We start from the raw sequence: 23,078 nt of genomic DNA, 5'->3' as shown, positions 1-23,078 counted from the left end.
TAGGAGCCCTGCCACACGCTCAGCTCACGCCCCAGTACACTGCGGAGTCCTGGCTCGCTCCACAGCAAAGCTGCCTGGAGCCTGAGGAGGTGATGCACTAGCCTGCTGCCTCCTGTCCTTTACAAAATCTATGTATACCTTTCACCCAGAGGCAGGAATCCACCTCCGCTTAATTTTACAAAATGAATCCAATCGCCAAAACGACCAGGTAGAAGAGAAATCTTTCAGTCTAGATAGAAGCATATCTCCCTCTTCAATAAATAAAGATGAAAGGTTGGTAACATTGTAACATCCTATTTTATAATTTGTATTCATTTTATTATGAATAAATGAATGGGGGAAGGGATGACGAAAAAAAAGGAAATTAGAACACAGGTCATTTCTTGGCAAACTGAATAAAACCTTAGAGTCCCTAAGCTGTTAAAACTCAGGTTTTTGTAGGTTCCAAAGACAGAAATGAACAACAAGCTTTTCCCTTAAACTGTACCAGCTGGGCTGTACCCAATCTGATGAGAATATAACCCAGTACTGCTAAAGGGATTAAAGATACTTCCTGAAGCACCTACTGAGTGTCAGTTAGTGTAGAGGACATTTCACTGCAGCCTTTCAACAACCTGCGAGTCAGCTCTTACTAGCCTTGCTGTAGGGGGATCAAAGTCAGGTGCAAAGAGCTTAAGTGATTTACTTGCCTAACGTCACAGGATAAAGATTTGAATCCAGCCCTTTTTGGCCCTGAAACTTATGCACCACACCATGCAGCCTCTCTTATCCCTAAGACAGCTTAGATGTCACAATGCCAGGCACTGACTTTAGAATGACCTGGTGAATTTCAGTACAACCAGCAGGTACACGAGGACCTACTGAAATAGGAAGATGGTCATCCAAAGCAGGGAGAAACTGGAAGCTGAACAGCAGCATCGACTCAAGAAAAAAGGGAAGGGGGAGCCAAGGGTGGCACGGTGAGGCCTGGGGCCTTCCCAAACCACCCTCTGTGCTGGTCTTGCTACTGTTCTTTTCCTCCTTCTGCTCTTCTTCTACCAAGACGGCAGAAGCAAAACCCAAAGAAAAGTCATACTTCGCCAAGCATTGCTGTGTCTACCTGATTCAGCCACTGAACCACTTCTGACAATGAGCGTCAGCAGCTGTGCTTTAATTAACGGCCTCAGTCTCTGCAAGAGACCAGAGGCTGCCGCACCATTCTGCACCAGGCAAGACTCTCTTGTCGTACTCCAGGGTGCCTCAATTAGAGAGCATTAGAGCAAATCCTGTGGCTATGAGGGCTGAGCATAAGAAGAGGAGGTAAAGGGCAGTTGCAAGGTCGCTTATGCCCAAAATGCAGACTGAAGTAAAGCAGACTTGATACTGGCTTCAAAAACAGAAGAGAAACAGAAATCTTTTTATGCATTACTAAGAGGTTACAAAAGCACTGTAAAAGGAAAAAAATCAAACACATCTGTGGTCTGTGCAGCAACTACTGCAATCCATTGGGTGTATACTTGCTTGGCTAACAACGGACTATAAATAAAATTCTCTGTATTTAAGAACAACTCCAAAACAAAGTCCTCAAAATTAAGCATTTGACTCAGAGCACCAATGCCAGATCAGAGCCATTCTGTTGCACTGATGTTTTCGTAAAGCTCTGAGGTACAAAGGTTTGTAGGACCAATCCAAGGTACTATCTAAAAACACCTTACATCTTTGGAGAGGCTGGGTGGCTCAGCTGGTTAAGTGTCTGATTCTTGATTTCAGCTCTGGTCATAATCTCATGGATTGTGGGAAAGAGCCCCAAGTTGGGCTCTGGGCTGACAGCATGGAACCTGCTTGGGATTCTCTCTTTCCCTTTCTCTCTACCCCTCTCCCTGGCTCATGTTTACTCTAACTAAATAAAAACTAAAAAAAAAAAAAAAAAAATAGGGGCCCTGGGTGGCTCAGTCAGTGAAGTGTCTGACTTTAGTTCAGGTCACGATCTCACAGCTTGTGGGTTCGAGCCCTGTGTTGGGCTCAGTGCTGACAGCTCAGAGCCTGGAGCCTGCTTCGGATTCTTTGTCTCCCTCTCTCTCTGCCCTGCCTCTGCTCAAGCTCTGTCTCTCTCTCTCAAAAATAAATAAACATTTAAAAAATTAAAACAAAATAAAAACACCACACACCATACACCATATACCAAAAACTGAATGGACTTTTACCCCTGTGTATACTCCCCACTCATGCCAGGTCTGATTGCTTTTACTATTATCAGACACTATACATGCCATTCACTAGAACTAAATTTCTTTCTTCTCCTTTTTCTCTGACTGACTACTAGGTATCTGACTAAAAGCATACTACTTAGTATCTTCGGGTGGAAATTAAAGATGGAGCATTCCTCAAAAGCTATCTGTGTGGGTGACGATAGGATGTGGCTATGTGGTGTCACACAACAGGACCCCAAGGCAGTGCTGAGGGTAAGGGAGGGAACGAGCATACACAGCAAAGAATGGTGAGTCTGGGGAGTTCTGGTCAGTCTGCGAGGCCGATTTCTGTATGTGGGCATCACCAACATATGAATGTGGTCACTTGTCCCTCAGACACAGAGACCTCAGTCTTTGTATGCCTACCCTTAGCTTCCTCTGCTTCCCCACACATCTTAGCATGACTATCCTCCCCTCACCCCCCCTCAGGAGGGCACGGTCTCCACAGGTGACTCCGAGGCCAGTGCATTTATTTCATGCTGACTCACTTATTTATATATAAAATACTGATTTTTGAAAAGAGATAACATCCTTTAGTAAGTCTGGGATAACTCTGAAAATAATTCTATAACAATTCTGCTCTTGTTTGGTTACCCAAATGTTACCCTTTTCATTTTACATAATAAAGAATTTGTATTTCACGAAGAAAATTTCAACACAATTTTAACATTCTTAACAAATCCTACAAATTCCTTGCTTTTAAAAAAGCCTAGTCTAGAATGTTTTGAACCAAATCTTGCTCTTCAGAGTAGGTAGCAGTGGATTGATTTTAAAACAAAATTATCTGAGTTACAAAGTTTAATATCTGTTCACTTTTTGTATAAATCAAGGAAAACGTAGCAGCATTTATAAGATGAGTGCCTATCAAGTTAGAAAACAGAGTCATTTTTTGTTTACGTTAGCCACAAATACTTAATCTCCTAACCATAAACCAAGTGGGCAATCGACTACTTACTGTTAATTCATTGATACAAAGAGCAGACACTGGAGCTCGATGGCCTCGGAGCTGGGTTAGAAATGACAGTTTGTTCAGATCCCAGATGATGCAGGTTCGGTCACGGGACCCGCTGACGATTATGTGATAGGCTAATGATGCTGTGGCACAGGTGACAGTATCAGTGTGGCCGAGTAAGGCCTACAAAGGAGAACAGGAAAAAGCCAGGGTGATCACAGGGGCTGTACTCTGTGGGGGCACTCCAGAAGGTCCTGGATGCACTTAGGAATGACAGGAGCACGTGCCGGGAGCAGCAGCGTCTGGAAAGTCTTCATTCTCCTGTGCCAACTAGCTTCGCCTCATCCCACAGGGAATAGAGAGGTCCGGAGGCCTCTGACCTCCATTTTTTTTTTTTTCAACGTTTTTTATTTATTTTTGGGACAGAGAGAGACAGAGCATGAACGGGGGAGGGGCAGAGAGAGAGGGAGACACAGAATCGGAAACAGGCTCCAGGCTCCGAGCCATCAGCCCAGAGCCTGACGCGGGGCTCGAACTCACGGACCGCGAGATCGTGACCTGGCTGAAGTCGGACGCTTAACCGACTGCGCCACCCAAGCGCGCCCCTCTGACCTCCATTTTTGCATCACTTGTTTTCTGGCCCTGGGCTAGTATCTTAGAAGGAAGGGAGCATGGCAGCTGCAGTCCAGTCTGGGTTTCTTTGTATCATTTCTACATGGAGATGTATCAGTAATGGCCCCCAAAGTACTGAATTTAAGCTCTGCGTTGTTTCTTTTATGCCACTATCTTCTGTTAGTCTAAGGAACTACAATTGAGTGAGTTTCTAAAAAACGGCACAAACAGTGAGGACTGCATGGTTATGGTACATGGAAAGATAAAGGGAAAAATGTGGTTCTGATGAGTCTGCTGAACTCCTATTACTGACCTGGAGACATGTGCACCCAAGAGATCCCTCTTCAGACTGGAATAAGAACTTTTGTCTTTGGTTAGAATATGAAGAGAACTAGGACCCAGGGAAATGGCAATGTGGGAGAATGAGCATTTCAGAGAAAAAGATTCAGATTACTGTTAAGAGTTCTTGAGAATTTACTATTTAAATAGTGAGTTGCTTTAAATGTTTTTGTCATACATAAATCCTTTCTGAATTCTTAGATCCCAAAAGGCTGTTTTACATAAGAAGTATCTTCTACTGAGGGATTACTGGCTGGTCCATGAGCTTCAGAGCCTATTTTCTAAACTGAAAATATTGTAAGCAAGAGAGTTTGGATAGCTGACTACACTGTCAACCTTGTATTTGCTCTTGTTGATACTATGTATTTTTTTTATGTGGCCTACCTTTAGACTCTGCAACCAATGAAGTTTCCTACCTATACACATGGCTGGTGGTATCAGTAAAGGGGTTCCACTCTTTCCACAGATATTTAAGACACCACCATCCAGGTCAGGCTTTAAAACAGCTTTGGAGGCACACAAAACTGAATTTACATCCTGGCTTTACCTCTAAATGTGACTTGGGCCTGTGTCTTAACCTCATCAAGCAGTGGTATTTTTCAGGTGTAAACAGGGATTATAAACTACCTTGTAGAATTGTGAGGACTGGAGTTTTACATTTTTAAACACCCAGTACAATGCTCTGAACATAACAGATGCTCAATAAATGACAGATATTACTGTTACACTGCCTTTCAAATTTGTATCCTAAAATACACTTAGATGTATATACTGCATTAAAAAAAGCTTTATGGCAAACTCACCAACAAAACAATTATTAAAAGATGATGGCTTAATTATAAAAGGTTTCTTGCTTTAAGAAAAATTTTATGAGAGCCAGTACATAACAAGTAATCAAATGATAAGTGAGGCAAGAGAAAAATAAAAGAATCCAAGAGTTACTAGTTCAGCTGAATGGAAATCACCCAGAAAGAAAATTAATATGAATCAATAATAGCAAATTTAATTTGGTTTGGAAAAATCCAATTTACATACAATACCGTTGACTCTGAACATGGGGATTAGGGGTGCTGACTTCTGACACAGTCAAAAATCTGTGTATACCTTCTGACTCCCCAAAAACTTAATTACTAACAGCCTACTCTCGACTGGAAGCTTCACTGATAACATAAACATTTGATTAACAGATATTTTGTATGTTATATGTATTTCATTCTTACAATAAGGTAAGCAAGAGAAGAAAATATTAAGCAAATCATAAGAAGGGGTGCCTGGGTAGCTCAGTTGGTTGAGCATCTGACTCCTGATTTCAGCTCAGGTCATGGTTTCATGGTTGTGAAATGGATCCCCATGCTGAGCATGGAGCCTGCTAGGGATTCTCTCTCTGCCCCTCCCCTGCATGCACATGCACAAAATAAACAAACATTAAAAAATGTTTCTCAAGATAAACATTAAAAATAAGGAAAAGAAATTACATTTACAGCACTCTATTGGGTTTACCGAAAACAGTCTGTATATACATGGGCCAGGGAACTTCAAAGCTGTGTTGTTCAAGGCTCAAATGTATTATACTTAAATGTATTAAAAAATTTATTACCTAAAGACGGCTTGCTTCAGATTTTAAAAAAGGACCAGCTTAGATCATTTTTAGAAACAGTATCTTCTGATTTCATTTCCTTTTTTTTTTTTTCCAAAAACCATTTCTAACAAAAGAACATATATTTTTTTGGTTTTGTCCTTTATATCTGAAGCACCCTGGAATTAAGGAAGCTTGGTAGTTTCTCTAAGGTGCAGGCAGCCGAGATGGAACATGCCTGTCTTCCATTTGTTACCTGTTTGAGAGTGAGGGTCTTAGCCTTTTCTTTCGAGGTGCCCATCTCCCAGACACACACCACTGTGCTCGTTCCACCTGTGATGACCAGCTTGGGGTTGGGGCAGATTGCACAGAGAATCTGGCCCCACTCAGACAGACACTCGTAAACAGTCACTACCTGTAAAATAAAACAGACGTGAGACACACATGCCATCAAGAACCACAAACTTCTGAAGCACAAGGAGAACATTGGGTGAAGGAGAACCCCTACGTGGGCACCTCAAAGGCAAATGCCCGTGTACATTCTGGGCTGGATTCACGTTACCAACGTTTCCACTGAGGCTCCACCCTGAACTGCCCCTATAGTCTCCTAACTGCAGCTGCTGTTAGAAACCATAAAAGGCCTTTGCTTATAGTGGGTGTCCAGTTAGTCCAGTCCAGTAAAATGGTGTTCTGATTATGTGATGCTGTGTTCGATTCAGGGGACAACCTGGTAGAAAGATGTGTTTGCTGTATCCAGTTGGAGGTAAGTGGAAATCACGAGTGCTGCTGTTTAATGAGAATGCTAACTAAATGGAATCGTGTCACAGTGCAATACACAGACTTGCGCAAACTAGATCCCTCCTGAATGCAGAGAGTGAGCACAGGGCACTGATACTACGGGACACAGTGGCTGCTGATAGGGGGCGGGGGGGACAGGTTTCATATCAGTCATTTAAGAGTACAGAAGTGGTAAGTGGGCCAGATGATGACCCACCAAAAAGAGGCTCTTTTAGTTGTCAGCAATGTTGAATACCTGGCTGGCTAGGATCTCCTGGAGGAATTCTTTGAGTGGGAGGGAAACTGTTAGAGCCTGATACACAACTTTTCAAAGGAGGTTTGCTCTGTAGGAAACATATCTTTGTCCACTACCTCCTTTATCCTGATCTGATGCAGCAAAGCTCTCCCTTCCTCTGGGCTCTGGAAGAGCAGCTGACTAGCCCTGGGCTTGGGCTCTGCCCACCCAGTTCAAGCAGGATATCCAAACCACAAAAGAGCAAGATTAAATGAGCAAGAAACAATGCAAACCTTGTCTGACTCATAGGTTCCCAGCCTGCAGCTGAGGTCTGCATAGCCCCAAGCGAAAGTTTTGTTCCAGGTTGGTGGGATAAGAACCTTATTCTGTTCTACTGCAAGAATGCCTTTATCTGTACACACTATTTGTCCCACAGGTTCTTTAAGTTCTATAAAAAACAAATCAACAGATTAGAATGGGGACAAGGAAAATGAACCTTGTAATCCGATATATAGGAGATTGTTATCTCAAATACCACAAATCAAGCATCCTGACACAGACATTAGGACAAAATGACCTTAGAGGAGGAGCTTGGCTTTTGAGTCTTTTTGCTGGGTGGCCAGTCAACTGGGACAGGTGCTGCAGGGCTTCCTTCCAGCCCTCCTATCTCCTGACACTTGGGTTTGGCTCCTAGCAGTCAGCCTGTCTTCTGCACAGAGTAACCTGGGATGCTCTTCAGAATGCCATTCGAAGACCTTCAACCAAACTTGGCCTTCAGCACCTCTAGCCTTAGACTGGTGATATCCAGCCTTAGACTTCCTGGTCCCCCAAGAGGCCCGACTCCCTGCTCTTCACTGGAACACTGCTGAGCCCACCAGTGCTCTAGAACTGTCACTGGCAGTGAGTGGAGCTGGCACAGGGCAGTCTGGGTAATGAGCCAAATTGGCATAGAGCTGGTAGCCTAACCAACTAACCAGAATCTGATGCTCCATTTTTTGGATCTGTGTAACAGTGACAACTATTACGATGCAAAAACATTTTTTCATTCTAAGGGGAAAAATATCTACTTGAATAAGTACTTTTAGATAACTCCTACCAACATTAGCTAGCTAAAAGACACTTGTAGTTGGCATATTAAAAATGCAGTCTTTTTACTGTTATTTCTAAACTGGCAGAACAGGTATAAATGAAGATTAGAGGTTTTTCTACACCTATAATAATAAAGTTGAGCTACAAGATTTGGTATATTAGGAGTTTTCACTATCTTAGCAGGGTGGAGAAACCTGTTTGGTACTTTTAGTTTTATTTATTTATTTATTTAATTTTTAGAGACAGAGGGAAAGAGAGTATCTTCAGCAGCCTCCTTGCTCAGCACGGAGCCCAAAGCAGGGTTTGGTCTCACGAACCATGAGATCATGACCCAAGCAGGAAACAAGAGTTGGATGCTCAACCGACTGAGCCACCCGGGTGGCCTATTTGATTTTTTTTGATGAAAAATCCGATAGGCCAAAAAACCCAAAGCAAAACAAAAGGAAAAGGAGAAAATCTAACAAGTATTTGGTGATTTATCGCAAGAAATGTAGCACTTATTACAAGTGACACTACCGTTGAAAAGCACATTTGTTATTGATAAACTAGGATTCCTCCGGAATCATGAATCAAAGGTTGACTTCACGTCACCTCACCTTTTACAGGCGTTAGAGAAGGCCTCAAGTTGTCTAGGTGATGGAAAAAGATCTTGTCACTTGTAGATCCCGGTGGGGCAGAGGTGCCCGTACTGTCTCCATTTAGTCGGCTCCTCACTCGCTTTGGTGGATGAGGTTTTTTAAATAACTGGTAGGAGAGAAAAGAACACATCTTACAATGTAAGCTAACATTTATTGAGCCCTTTTTTAAAAAAAATTTTTTAAAAATGTTTACTTATTTTCGAGACGGAGCATGAACGGGGTGGGGGGGGGGGGTCAGAGAGAGAGGGAGACATGGAATCTGAAGCAGGCTCCAGGCTCTGAGCTATCGGCACAGAGCCCAACGCGGGGCTCGAACTCATGGACTGTGAGATCATGACCTGAGCTGAAGTCGGACGCTCAACTGAGCCACCCAGGCACCCCCATTTATTGAGCCCTTTTTATTTTTATTTTAATTATTATTTTTTTTTTCCTGAGGTAACAACTTTTATTTATTTTTAATTTTTTTTCAATATATGAAATTTATTGTCAAATTGGTTTCCATACAACACCCAGTGCTCATTCCAAAAGGTACCCTCCTCAATACCCATCACCCACCCTCCCCTCCCTCCCACCCCCCATCAACCCTCAGTTTGTTCTCAGTTTTTAAGAGTCTCTTGTGCTTTGGCTCTCTCCCACTCTAACCTCTTTTTTTTTTTTCCTTCCCCTCCCCCATGGGTTTCTGTTAAGTTTCTCAGGACTCACATAAGAGTGAAAACATATGGTATCTGTCTTTCTCTGTATGGCTTATTTCACTTAGCATCATACTCTCCAGTTCCATCCACGTTGCTACAAAGGGCCATATTTCATTCTTTCTCATTGCCACGTAGTACTCCATTGTGTATATAAACCACAATTTCTTTATCCATTCATCACTTGATGGACATTTAGGCTATTGAGCCCTTTTTATATGCCAGGTGTTACGTTTTCATTTTAGTGAGGCTTCATGACAAACACTAGGTACTCTATGATCACGCTCTACATTTGAGGAAAGAATTTTAAGGAGGCTCAGAGGGATGCCACACATCTTTCATCTTAGTAAGTAGGGGCGAGACCATGTGCTTTTTAAAAGCTTGGGTTACCACCATACTCTAGGTCACTCTGATTTGGTAACTTTTCAGGAGTAAATCAATCTACAGTTAACAATGACTTTCCAATGATTTTAAAAAGTAACCAATTCTTTATAAGCCAGACACCTTTCTGTACCACTGAGGGCACTCCTGTACTCCTGCTGTCGGTCAGGGCTGGGCCAAGTACAAAGACTTGCCATTGTTCTGGAGTGTTCCCTACCATCAAGCCTGGAAACCTCCAGGTTGCTTAACAAGAAGGGAGTCCAGGGGAGCCTGGGTGGCTCAGTCGGTTGAGTGTCCAACTTCAGCTCAGGTCATGAACTCGCGATCTGGTCCATGAGTTTGAGCCCCGTGTCGGGCTCTGTGCTGACAGCTCAGAGACTGGAGCTTGCTTTGGATTCTGTGTCTCCTTCTGTCTCTGCCCCTCCCCCTCTTGCACTCTGTCTCTCTCTCAAAAATAAATAAACATTAAAAAAATTAAAAAAAAAAAACCCAAACAAGAAGGGAGTCCAACAGAGACACCCGCGGCAGGAACCAAGAAGGCTAGCTACGCTAAAGTGCGGAGCCTAGGGCGCTTGGGAAAGGCGAGTGGTGAGAATGGCTCAGCAGAGCAGGCCTTTCCCCCAGTGCTGGTTACTCCTGGTGTGCTCTGGAGGATGGGGAGGAAAAATGGTATAAAGTCTCTCAACAAGGGTTTCCTCATCATGAGGGTGAGGGAACAATATAGCATTTGGGTGTCGAGTGACTAAGAGCTTGGTCTTTCTGTTCAGGTTCCAGGTAGCGGTCAGAGCAGCTAGGGCAGGGCCGGTTCCAGGCACTCCCACAGCATGCACTCTCATACCAGAGCACTGCTCATGCCTGTATCAATAATCCAATCCGGACCACTACTATCTGTTCCCTCAACTATTAAGAGCTTCCCAGGTGGTATTCTGCCCCTAATGTGGCTCCCCTACAGTGTATGTATGAGACTGTAGATAGAATGATCTTTAAGTTTCTATTTTAATTCTGGTTAATTAACGTATATGGACAGAATGATCTTTAAAGGATGAATATGGCCATGCCATTTCCCTGCTCAAACTCAGCACTGGCTTTGTACTGGCATTGGGATGAAACCCCACCTCTGTATGCTGGGCCCCCAAGACCCCATCTTCTTCCCTGACTGTGCTCTTCCCATCCTCCTGCCAGATGCTGCGTAGACACAGGAACACCTGCCCCACACTAGTCTGTGAGGGGAAATGCTCTTTGAACAATATTTCTGTTCATCTGGACTGCAAAAGGGAGGAGGAAGCAATAATCTAGGAACCTACTGAACCTACTGGGTGGCATGGCTCTTCACTTAGCCTACACTTATATTATATGGTCATTCATCATCTATAGCAATATTACAGCTTAAAAAATGAAACTAAGAGCATCAATGATGAAAATATCCATACCTGTTTAGGGATCTGACCAAAGTTATTAATGAACCCTATGGTGGCTGTCTCCTTTAGTGGATCATTTATGTTGTAGATATCCACTTGACCCTCATAAAAAAGATGGTGGAAGACATTTACAGCTTCTACTGCAGCAGGGCCTTGCTGTTTATAGCCAAAGATTAAGTCAATCCACTCATGCAGATGGGCACTCACGTAATCACATTCCAAAGCCTGTAATTTCAAAACATAGATTCAGTCACAGGCTGACTTTTATTACTTGTTCAGAAAGCAAAAGAATTGGCCAGTGGTCAACAGGAACTAAAATAACTAAAAAGTTATAAGAACAATATCTGTAATTCGAACAAATGGGTGATGTCTTGCTCAAGGTCCTCTCTTTGTATTGTGGTCAGTGACCCAGGGAAATCCAAATTCAACTGCAAAGGGTACTCCCGTTACCTCACGATGGACTCTGATGAATTCCCGCGGGTCCCCTTTTGCCCACGGTGGAAGGATAACATCGCCAAGCTTGGTGCCATTTTGTTTACAGCCTGTGCAATTGGATAAATTAAAAAGAAAATGAAAGATGGGATAAACAGTACTTTTACATTAAAGTAGCCAAGAAATACTGGCTTAGATTCATTACCTGAACTATGGAATTTTACCACCAGAAAGAACCCTTTGAGATCATCTACTCTGATATTTCCCTCAGTCTGCTCCTTAGAGAATTCCATCAGAGAGATTATGAAGTGTTAGCAAAACTGAGGGGCCCGCCCTGTCAAATGACTTCAGAAAATGCTGACTTATGCAAAGTTAAACATGTTTCTTCCTGCAAAACTCCTCAGAGGCACAGCCCTTCTCTAGGAGGGATATTAGACCCAACATTTCTGAAGCGTAACTGACCACAGGACTCCTTTTTAATGAAACATTTTGTGAGGCTACTGTTTTGAGGTTAGAAAAACTGCTCAAATTCAATCCCCTTAGGACTGCACATTTGGAAGATCATTAGCAATTTCTCTCAAACCTTCTTTTGTTTGGGCTTTTCCTGAATGCTTAAAGCCTGGTGAGTCATCAGCAGTTAACCAGTACTGAGTTTCTTGTCTTAATGTTTTGACAAAATTTTGCCACTCATATGGAGGCTGCTTAAGGAATACCTAACTTCTCAGTCACTAGGGAGTTGAAGGGCTCTCTTTGCTAAGGAGGAAATGAAAATACCAGTCTTCCAGAAATATTTGCAATGCATGTCATTTCTCCTATTTCTGATTCTTAAACTCTTGAGAGAGCTCTGCAGAACTGACACATATTTTGCTCTAAGGATTCTCATTAAAAAACGAAGATCTGAAATCTAATTCTTTGGTGTTAGTATATCAGTAACAGAAAAAAAAAAAAAACTTCTGGAAAAACTACAGGGCTAACCTGGGAGAAACAAAAGTTGTGACAATGCATACAGGTGATATTTATTCCATGGAAACTGTTACTTTAAATCATTAGACAATCTGAAAAATATTAAAGAAACTGTTTGCTATAAAATCTATCCACAACAAAACATATTAAGTGGAACTGGCAGCTCAGGAAACAGGTCTTTTCTTTTCATTTTTTGGAAGAACAAAAGGTTAACTTTAGCTTGTAGTTTTCTTAGATACAAATCAGATGATCAATGACTCAATGAACAGTAATGTTGACTCAACGGCAGTTGGTTAAATAAACAGTTACATGAGAAATTTTCAGAAGTACAATTGTTCAAATTCTAGAACACAAAGGCAGTTCCAAGTGAGGGCCAATAAAAATATTTCCCGTAAAAACAATCTTGTTTTTGTCACTGTTATTTGATGGCTTATTTATAATGTGGTATGGAGTGAGAACCACAAAAATCAGTTTACTGTTTAAAGGAATGTCTTTACTTGGTTGGAAAAATTGCCAGATGACTTAAGAAAAAAAAATAAAACAATCAAGTTATTACCATCTCTCCCTCTCATTCACACCTCCAGTCCACTCCTCTTGAAATACCAGACCCAATTTTTTGATAAGAAGCAACTAATAATTCCCAGACTTGACATATAATGTACTTTTCAAAAAAATATGCTTATAATCCCTAATATTTAATGTGATACAATTTTATTTCACCAGAAATATCTGTAATTTTAACATTTAAAGAGAACACTCTTTAGTATACTCTTGGTCTGATTCTAGTACTCTGTAGCTCTCCTCCAGGTACATCTATATCGAGGGTATAAAAAGAAGACATGGGGGGGAATGGGGGGAATCGCTACACATCTCAGAACCAGGGCAAAAACCCAAGTGCTTTTTTTTTTTTTTTTTTAACATCATTTACTTTCTTTATTTGGGTAGAGGCCAAACAGTGTTTTGTTTTGTGTTTTTAATTTAAGTGAAATTTACTTAACATAAACTTAGCCATTTTCAATTGAACAATTCGGAGGAATTTAGTACATTCAGAATGTGGTGCAGCCACCAACCCTATCGAGCCCTAAAACATTTTCATCACCCCACAGGGAAACCTGGCACCCATTAAGCAGTTGCCCCCCATTCCTCCTGCCCTCCTGTCTCTGGGTGACCACCAATCTGTGTTCTATTATAGATTTACCTGTTCTGGATATTCCATATAAATGGAAACAGACATTATGTGATCTTTTTTGTCTGGCTTCTTCCACTTAGCATAATGTTTTTGCGGTTCATCCATGTTATAGCGTGTCTCAGTAATTCATACTTTTTCATGGCTGAATAACATTCCAGTGTATGTAGATTCCACAATTTGCTCATTCATTGATAGGCATGTGGCCTGTTTCTACTACTTGGCTACTGTGTGTAATGCTGCTACGAATAGGTGTGTATATGTACTTGTTTCAGTCCTTTTGGACATATATCTCAGAGTGGAATTTCTGGGTCATATGTGATCCTGTTTTTAACTTTTGAGAAACCACCATACTGTTTTCCACAGCAACTCAACCATTTTACATTCCCACCAGCAATATATGAAGGTTCTACTTTCTCCACACCCTTGCTGGATCTTGCTATTCTTTCTGTGTTGGTTTTTTTCATCACAGCCATTCTAGTACATGTGAAGTGGTACCTCACTGTGATTTTGATTTGCATTTCCCTAATGACTAATAATGGTGGGCATCTTTTCATGTGCTTATTGGCCATTGACCTCCTTTGGAGAAACGTCTCAGGTCCTATGCCCATTTTTTTTAAGTGGGTTATCTTCTTGCTGTTGAGTTGTAAGAGTTCTTTATATTTTGGATACTAGACCATTATGAGATATATCATTTGCAAATATTTTCTCCCATTCTCTAGGTTTTCTTGTCACCTTCTCCATAATGTCCTTGGATACAGAAGTTCTACATTTTGATCACGTCCAAGTCATCTTTTTTGTTGTTGTTTGTGCTGTTTCTTTTTTAAAGTTTATTTATTTATTTTGACAGAGAGAGAGAGTGCATGTGCATGTGTATACACACACACGTGCGAGCAGGGGAGGGGCATGGAGAAAGGGAGAGAGAGAGAGTTCCAAGCAGGCTGCCAGTGCACAGCCTGACATGGGGCTTGATCCCACGGACTGCAAGATCAAGACCTGAGCCAAAATCAAGAGTCGGACGCTTAACTGACTGAGCCACCCAGGTGCCCTGATGCTTGTGCTTTTGATATCCTATCTAAGAATCCATCGGCAAATACAAGATGATGAAGACTTAGTTCTGTGTTTTCTTCTAAGAGTTGTACGGCTTTAGCTCTTATATGCAAATAGTGTTTTTTTTTTAAAGTGTGTGATTTCATGGAGGAAAGATGATTTATTATGAAGGTGAGCATGACAAAGACAAATGACTCTTTTTTAATTTACTTATTTAAAAGTGGATCATTTAAGTTGGATTTGTAAGTGGGCAGGGCTAAAACATTTTTGCAACATAAAACTGATCCAGTGTTTCTGGAAGATTGGGGCTATCTCTTTCTTTGTATACCTCTCCATATTTTTTTCTTGTAAAGTGGTGTCCCCAGGGAGGAGAGTAGCATTCTTCAAAGGTGAATTATAAGTGAACACAGCAAAACACTAATGTACATCTGTATCCAAATGCTGTGTATGCATTTGTTGTTTTTCCCTGTTCACCATCTGTTCTATTCCTTTAAGGAGCCATCACTCACTCCAACTCTAAGGTCCAGAACTTGGTGTCTTTAGCTGCTCAAAATTGAGCTCCAGTCCCAATCAGAGATAATGAGAACCACTTTTAGGTTTTATGCTGGGGCTATTGAGAGAGTCTCATGATCTTTCCCATTAGACCTGAGGCTCTAATTTCACAAGGTTTAGAACTGCCAATCGACAAATAAATACAAATTATTTAAAACAATTTTTAAAAAGAAAAATTACTCAGGTGTTATCAGATATGAACATTGCTCTGAATCTTCTGTTAATGAAACTTTTTGAGGTAATAATGATTTACACGTTGAACTCTTAAATACGATAGGATATGAGGTATGAAAAATATATGAAAACAGAACAGTATCTGGCAGGATTATTCTAAAGTGGAAACAATGGAATATGTTTTAAAAGAAATACTCAGAAACCTAGATCAGCAAACTGTGTTCCAAGAAACTATAGCCAAAATCAAATCTACTTCCTGAAATTGCTGGATTATATATATAAAGAGAAGAGAGTGCTGATGAAACTTCTCTCCTTTTTATAAATGTTGATTTGTCTGTTTCTAGAAAATACTACCCTAACAGGATATAGAAGAGAAATATTCTAAATTTCTAACTTTAAAACATATTAGTATGCAAGCTGAGAATGCCTCAGGCGATACAGAAGATTAAAAGAATACACTGGGGAAAAAATAATACATGAAAATTTGAGTATATCATTTCAGCAATAATTTCAATCATAATAATTTTTTTTCTAAAGTTTATTTATTTTGAGAAAGAGGGAGAGAGAATCCTAAGCAGGCTTAGCACTGCCAGTGCCAAGCCCAACAACGTAGGGCTTGATCCTATAAACTGCGAGATCATGACCTGAGCCAAAATGAAGAGTTGGACACTTCACCGACCGAGCCACGCAGGCGCCCTTCAATCACAATAATTTTCAAATAAAATTTTACTTCGTCTTTGTTTTTTATTGAAATAACAATATTCTGACCATTAGATGTAATCTGCTCAATTTGTAAATTTTCCTAAAACTCTACATCTGAAACAGCTATTTTGAACATAAATCTATTTTTCTTTTTATATTTACTCCACACACTCGATTATAGTAAACAACAGCTGCTGAAACCACAAGGAAGTCTTTTCTTGTCAGTGTGTACTGCAGATAATAGTCAGGAAAGTGACATTTCTATTGGTTAACGTTCCTAAGACGGTGCCACAGCCGTACGTACCTAGATCAAAGTTGTTGGAATTGAACAGGAATTCTGGTAAGTAAAAAAACTCTGGGATAAGTTCTTTCACATCTGCCATGTTGTGCTTTGATGCTGAATACCAGGCCTCACGTACACTGTGGAACATTCGGTCAGCCAGGTCAAAGTGGCCTCCCTGCAGGCGGAATGAGAAGACACCTCTCTGTTAGAGAACCATCCCCACCTTACAGCTTCTGTCAAGCTCAGGCGCTTGAAAAACCCACATAAATACATTTGGTGACAAATTCAATTTCCCATCATCATCCCATCGTCTCCATCATCCTGCATCAAAAATATAAAATTTTAAATCATAATGAAAAGAAAATTAATCCAATCCTTTTGGGGATATTCTTTACGAAGAGTGCTTAAAGTAAGTATATATTTTGCAATCAAAGTGAAATCCAAATAAGACTTTAAAAATCATTAAGAAATTAGCTTTTGGTGAGAGGGCAAGAGTGTAAGGAAATATGAATTCTTCCATGGTTTGATGATGCTCTCCTAAAAAAGAAAAGATTCTAATGTAGCCATGTATAGCCATCTATATATGTGTGACTAATTTTATAAGTTAACATGACATTCAAGTTCTCACACTGCCAAGAATTAGGTGAAAAACTAAGAAGGTGATCAAAAGAAGTTATAGATACAACAAATTCAAATAGAAAAGGGTTTCTTTCGCTAACACAGCCTCATAGATACACCATCCTTTTCCTCAAACTCCTTATTGCTGAGTTTTAAGTGAACACCGTGTATCTGTCTTTCTGATGAAGCTCATTGCAGGAAATTGCCAAAGTCCATACGATTCCACCAAGGCCTGCCACCTCTCTGATGTCATCCTCTAGGACTTTCTCCCCCACTTACTCTGCTTCAGACGCTGGCTTCCTTGCTGCTCCTAAAACATCTCAGGCACATGACTGACGTGGGGCCCTCGCATGGGATATTCCTTCTGCCTAGAACACACTTTCTCCAGATGTCTGCATGAGTAACTGCCTCACGGCCTTCAAGTTTTTGTTCACATGCCGCCTTTCAAAGGGGACCTACCCTGCCCAGTCTATTTAAAACTGCACTGTGCCTACCCCTACCTCCTACTCCTGTGGTTTCCATCCCCCTTTCTCTGATCTGTATTTTTCTGATAGCATTTATCATATTTTAAAACGCTTTAAAATGTTTTTATTCATTATCCTTATCTGTTTCCCTCAACTAAAATATGTAAGCTCTATAAAGTAGGGCTTTGGTCTTTACCCACTGATATCTTCCATGTACTTAAAACAGTGCCTGGTACACAGTAGGTATTCAATAAATATTTGCTGAATAAAGGAAAGAGAATGTGGAGAAAAGCAATTATAATGAAGAAGACAGCAAATGAGCTAGACTGTACTACTCTTTTTTAAATTTTTGTTGAATTCAACCAGTCAAGGCTGAATTCCATATACCTGGCTGGAAAGCACATGGTAGGTACTTGCTTCTTTGACTGAAGGACTCTGGCACTTGTTTACTGTAAACAAATTCTAGTTAACTCATCAATTTTGATACGACATTCCACTTGAATTATGTTTGACTATTTTCAGTGACTAAAACGTCATAGGGCTTCTTGTAAGACAAGCTAATGACATAAAAAAAAAGTGCCACCATTTTAAATAGAAAGAAGGCTTGAGTGAAATAGAAAAATACTACATTTAGAGTTTTACCTGCAGCCTTAAGAATATCTGAGTGAAAGGCTCCATTCTTACTAGGTATGAAGCCACAATCATTGCAGATGAATAGTGGGTCCCATAGTGGTAAGCTGGAGTTTCTCCTGTTCAAAAAAATTAAAGCATGATTGAAAGTAAAAGAAGAGTAAATATGGAAAGTAAAATTGGTATTAATAGGCTTGAAAATGTAACACACACGTGAAAGCTATGACACTACACACAATTGGTATCGGCATTTGTAGTGTGGGAACTTTATGGCACCGCTACTCCTCACTTACATACCTGGCGGTAATCCATCCAAATTAAGTAGAATTCAATGCCTTTCCCCACAAACTTAGCACATTTGGCAATTCATGTTTTGAGGCTTACTGTAACAGATAAACCTTATTAGCAAACTATCTTCCACTAAAGCAGGATTTTGACTTACAATTACTTTTTATGAGGTTCTGGCTTTGCAATGATGTATTTCCAAATTGTCTATGAATATTGTGCAATTGTTATTACTCTCCTTAGCAGGGAATAAAAGGTCCACACGTGGAATACTGTTAGGCTTAGTTTTTCTTTCCTTTGTTTGTTTCCCCCATTTGAGGGAGACACATGATAAAAACTGAACATAATAAATAATAAGTATACTGTTTTAGGAGGTAACCAATTATTATTACCACTATTTTTAAAGCAAAAGGGTTCCAAAAAGTGCATCAATAAGTTAAAAGAGAGTTTAATAAAGGAAACTATAATTCCTGGCTAAAATATGGTTAGAGATAAAAGCAGATGATCTGATGGAAAATCGCTGCGCTACACAAAGCAGACATATTTAGTTTTTGGCTAGTACCTAATAAGCTACCGAAAACATGCCTTCTAAGCATGGCCATCAGTTGGCATGCAAAATCTGACAACTGTTAATATGTGTGCATATATAACGTATATAGATATGATGACATATAAGCAATTTGGGGAAAGATACAAGAATGTCAGACTGTTAAATAATGACTTACTTTTAAAACTGAGGTAAAAGTCCAATGAAAAGAAAAGTTACGTACCATTAGGATCTTCCCAGTCTTTATATCGCTTCTTATATTGAGCTAATCGTTCATCTGTCTGTGCACCCATTGGCTTAGCCAGGTTTCTAAAGGTCTTGGGATTAGTAAGGTCTACCTCCTAAAATACAAAATGAAATCCAATTCCAAGTTACTATACACCTTTTGTTGTGACCAAGGTAGACATGGTGGCTATAGCAGACAATGATTTATACATGTTTGTGGTCACACTGGCAGAATGGGGCTCCAAAATAATGCCATACACCTACTGGTTATCCATGCTTTACAGACAGACACATGGCAGTTTGTCAACTGGTTCAGTATGAAGACAACTACTTTGGAAATTAAGTGTTCACAGAGGAAGACACTCAGGATCCAGGTCTGGAGAGGAGGAATAAGGGAAAATCCTTTCCAGTCTTGGCAAGGAGACAGCAGACTTAGCACAAAGGCCCTGATTCATCTTTATTTTCATTACCATTCATAACTATAGCACCAAATATCTTTTCTGTTCTCTTCCTTTCCTCCCCCATTTCACCCCAACTTCCTTTCTGAGTATTTTCTTCTTAGAGGTAATCAGGAAGTGAAATAAACTAGAGCACTCAGGACTCACACCATGGCCTGGTGTGATGTCCCTCTCTCTGCATGCTAGACCATGTGACTTCCAAATAAGATGGGATCTTTCCATCTACCACCGATTATTTTGAAAGCTCATTTAAAAAAAAATTTTTTTTTAATGTTTGTTTATTTTTGAGAGACAGATAGAGTGCAAGTAGCCAAGGACCAGAGAGACAGGGAGACACAGAATCCGAAGCAGACTCCAGGCTCTGAGCTGTCAGCACCGAGCCTGATTTGTGGGGCTCAAACTCACGAACTGTGAGATTATGACCTGGGCTCAAGTCGGACGCTTAACTGACTGAGCCACCCAGGAGCCCCTTGAAAGCTCATTTCTAACTGACCTAATTCATATACTTAGAAGGGAACCAAAATTTACTACCTGAGGGTTTTAAAAGTAAAAATGTAAAATATATACCAGGGGCAATTTATGTCCTTTTAAAGGGTATCATGACCAACCCATTGGGCCATACTTGTACTTTAAAGGCTTGGGCAGGAGAAGGTCACGATCTCGCGGTCCGTGAGTTCGAGCCCCGCGTCAGGCTCTGGGCTGATGGCTCAGAGCCTGGAGCCTGTTTCCAATTGTGTGTCTCCCTCTCTCTCTGCCCCTCCCCCGTTCATGCTCTGTCTCTCTCTGTCCCAAAAATAAATAAAAAACGTTGAAAAAAAAAAAAATAAAGGCTTGGGCAGGAGAAATGAATCCACATCCATGAATACAAGTTAAGTTAGTATACTTGTCCTCTCAAAATTCATATGCAAAATCAAAATGCTTTTTTGGTTAATTCAGCAAACATTAAATTTTATGTTAAGTACAGGGCACTGTTCTAACAGTTGGGAACTGAGAGATATTTAAGATCATCTCTGTGCTCAAGGGACATACACGTGGGAGCTACTTTTTCAATGGTGCTGTACTGATAAGGTTTTTAAAATCTCTCTAAACTGTGAGGATCATTCACTGAGTAATTTTAAACAGAGTGATGACTCAATTAAATTACTGTTTCTGAAACTGGCTGCAGTATAGAGGACAGGGGGACACCAACCAGCAGATACAAATTAATTAGCACTTGGGAAAACCAAATAGATATTATGAATTAATATCTAAGAAGTTCATCAATGAACTAAACTTTGTAAAAACACCTCCAAGCTAAAACAAGATCTTCTCATCTTCTTGAAATAAGTGCCTATTGAGAACTTTAAATTACAAAGTAAAACATTTAAGCGACTGAAGTATCTTTTAATTACTTTTGAAAATGTGTTCCACTTACACAAAAACGATTTGAGATTTACCTCTGAGTCGTAATCTGCAAGGATCCAGGGGAAGACAGGATACTGCATGAGATCATTATAGGATCTGCCAGCCAAAGTGTTCAAGTGCATCAAATACTGGAAGTTGCTGATTTCACCTCTCTTGGGAAAGATAAATAAAGACTCATTTTAGGACAATTATTTCCATTACGTTCACTTAAAAAAAATTTATATGCAAAATAAGAGAGAAGACAGTTTCCTTCTTAACAGATTTTATAACATTTGTTTTCCTAATAAGAAGAGCAAAATATTTTTCATGTACATATCTTATGGATTACTGAATGTAATAATATGAATGAATGAATAAGTATATGACTTATACTATCTAACTATAAATTATGAATGAAGCTTATATTTTCATTAAGCCTACCTCCCATCTTTGAGTCACAGACTTCTCTCCAACCAAGGTGCTAAGCAACCCAGATCTAAAAGCAAGAAATAATTAAACTGTAGGCCATATCATTTTAAATCTGAGTAATAATAAAATTGAAAAATTTAACTGGTCCAGGAATTTTTCAAACTATGTAAGACCTATTATTAATGGGTCATGAAATCAGCTAAGTGGATGGTAATCAACATTTTGCATTTTTTTGTTTTTGTTTTTTTAACATTTATTTATTTTTGAGAGATAGAGAGAGACCGGGCATGAGTAGGGGAGGAGCAGAGAGAGAGGGAGACACAGAATCTGAAGCAGGCTCCAGGCCCTGAGCTGTCAGCACAGAGCTCAATACAGGGCTTAAACTCACGAACCATGAGGTCATGACCTGAGCCAAAGTCGGATGCTTAACCGACTGAGCCACCCAGGTGTCCCTGTAATCAACATTTTGAAATATGAAGTAACATGGAATTAAACTGAAGAAAACAGAATACTGAAAGACATCACATGCAGTAAGGGAAAGTGCTTGCAGACAATTTTGTTTTAGTATTTGTAACTCAGTTTGTGAGTCCTGGGATGCAATGTAAAGTATATTCTTTTACTAAGGGTTATGGCAAAAGTTCGAAAAACAATGATCTAGCCCAACGGTCTACCTTTTACAATGATCCCTATGTAAACACATTTAAGGACATTAAATTGGAATAATTGAAATAGTATACAATATTCTGTACATACTAGGTGCGTGGCGCATTTCCTAAAAGAGATGTTGAAGAGTGAACAGAATGATGAATATTTTATGACAGGAAAGTCATTGCTATTCAGATCATTTAAAATTATGAACTTTCTTGGATATCAGACTTTCCTAGAATGCTGTAAAACCCTTTCCAAGGTTTAACGGTTTTACAATATTAATAATTAATGATTTGAAGATTGTGAGTTACTCATTGAACTGGTAGGAAAGCACTTAAAAGTATGTATTTTATTGACTGAAAGGAAATTAATGGATTTGTCAACCTTAGTTCTTAAACATATCCAGTTCAACAGTACGGCTAACACTTTCCACTTCTAGATAAGTTCTTCCTATCATGCAAATTGAATGTACAGAAATTCTCCCTGGAAAAAGAGCTATGTCGACTCCTCCACTTTATAAGAAAGGGAACAAGTGAAAAGGTTAAAGTTGGAAATGAATTTCTGCTTCTCGCCTTTGGGCTTTTAAAATATCTTTAAGAACTGCCAACTTGGCACAGAAAGTAGCAAGAACAATGAAATAAGTTGAAGATTATCTAAGCAGGTAAAAGTATTGGCAATTTAATTACACATAGAAAAAAAGGCTCAATGTGCTGTAACCAGGCCTTTTATTTCCTGTTATTTATCTTAGTAACAACACCAATGATCAGGAATAGAACATGATCTGGGCTTAACAGCAGCACATTTTTACCATTTGTATTTGCTAAACAGCTAAAGAAAAAGAAAAGCAACAACTTAAAAGAGAAACATACAAACTTAATATAGTTAGATGCACACAGACTGGAATCAAATTTTATTTATGAATTATAGAATCCCCAGTAAAGTCTGAAGTCACTTTTTTTCAAGCTGCATTCATTTGTAGCCCCAAAACATTGCTTCTTTTCCAATGGATTATAAAGGGCGACCAGTTCCTGAGTGACTAAATGGAGCTGGGTAGTTTGATTTTTAAAATGGCTGTATCATCCACAAGGACTTTCTAAGATTAAAAGCAGCTAAAA

At 39.9% G+C, this 23,078-nt stretch overlaps 1 protein-coding gene across 13 annotated transcripts in view; it reads right to left on the bottom strand.

The window, feature by feature from the left end:
- WDFY3 (WD repeat and FYVE domain containing 3) overlaps positions 1–23,078 on the bottom strand; it is a 279,689-nt gene that overhangs the window by 12,605 nt on the left and 244,006 nt on the right. For 12 of the 13 annotated variants that reach the window (XM_058721996.1, XM_058721995.1, XM_058722004.1 and 9 more), the window contains 11 exons: positions 21,328–21,382; positions 20,940–21,059; positions 19,044–19,161; positions 18,001–18,107; positions 16,298–16,451; positions 11,385–11,476; positions 10,947–11,159; positions 8,405–8,552; positions 7,013–7,167; positions 5,964–6,122; positions 3,184–3,363 (listed from right to left, as the gene is read on the bottom strand). In XM_058721996.1, coding sequence (XP_058577979.1) covers positions 3,184–3,363; positions 5,964–6,122; positions 7,013–7,167; positions 8,405–8,552; positions 10,947–11,159; positions 11,385–11,476; positions 16,298–16,451; positions 18,001–18,107; positions 19,044–19,161; positions 20,940–21,059; positions 21,328–21,382 — 1,501 coding nt within the window. Of the gene's footprint in view, positions 1–3,183; positions 3,364–5,963; positions 6,123–7,012; positions 7,168–8,404; positions 8,553–10,946; positions 11,160–11,384; positions 11,477–16,297; positions 16,452–18,000; positions 18,108–19,043; positions 19,162–20,939; positions 21,060–21,327; positions 21,383–23,078 lie in introns of those variants that run through there. The other variant, XM_058722008.1, reaches the window with a different exon arrangement.

Source organism: Neofelis nebulosa, chromosome 3 (genome assembly GCF_028018385.1).
Source record: "Neofelis nebulosa isolate mNeoNeb1 chromosome 3, mNeoNeb1.pri, whole genome shotgun sequence".
Classification (NCBI taxonomy): Eukaryota; Metazoa; Chordata; class Mammalia; order Carnivora; family Felidae; genus Neofelis; species Neofelis nebulosa.
Note: the sequence above shows the minus strand (reverse complement) of the source record. Positions and strands in the feature narration are given on the sequence as shown.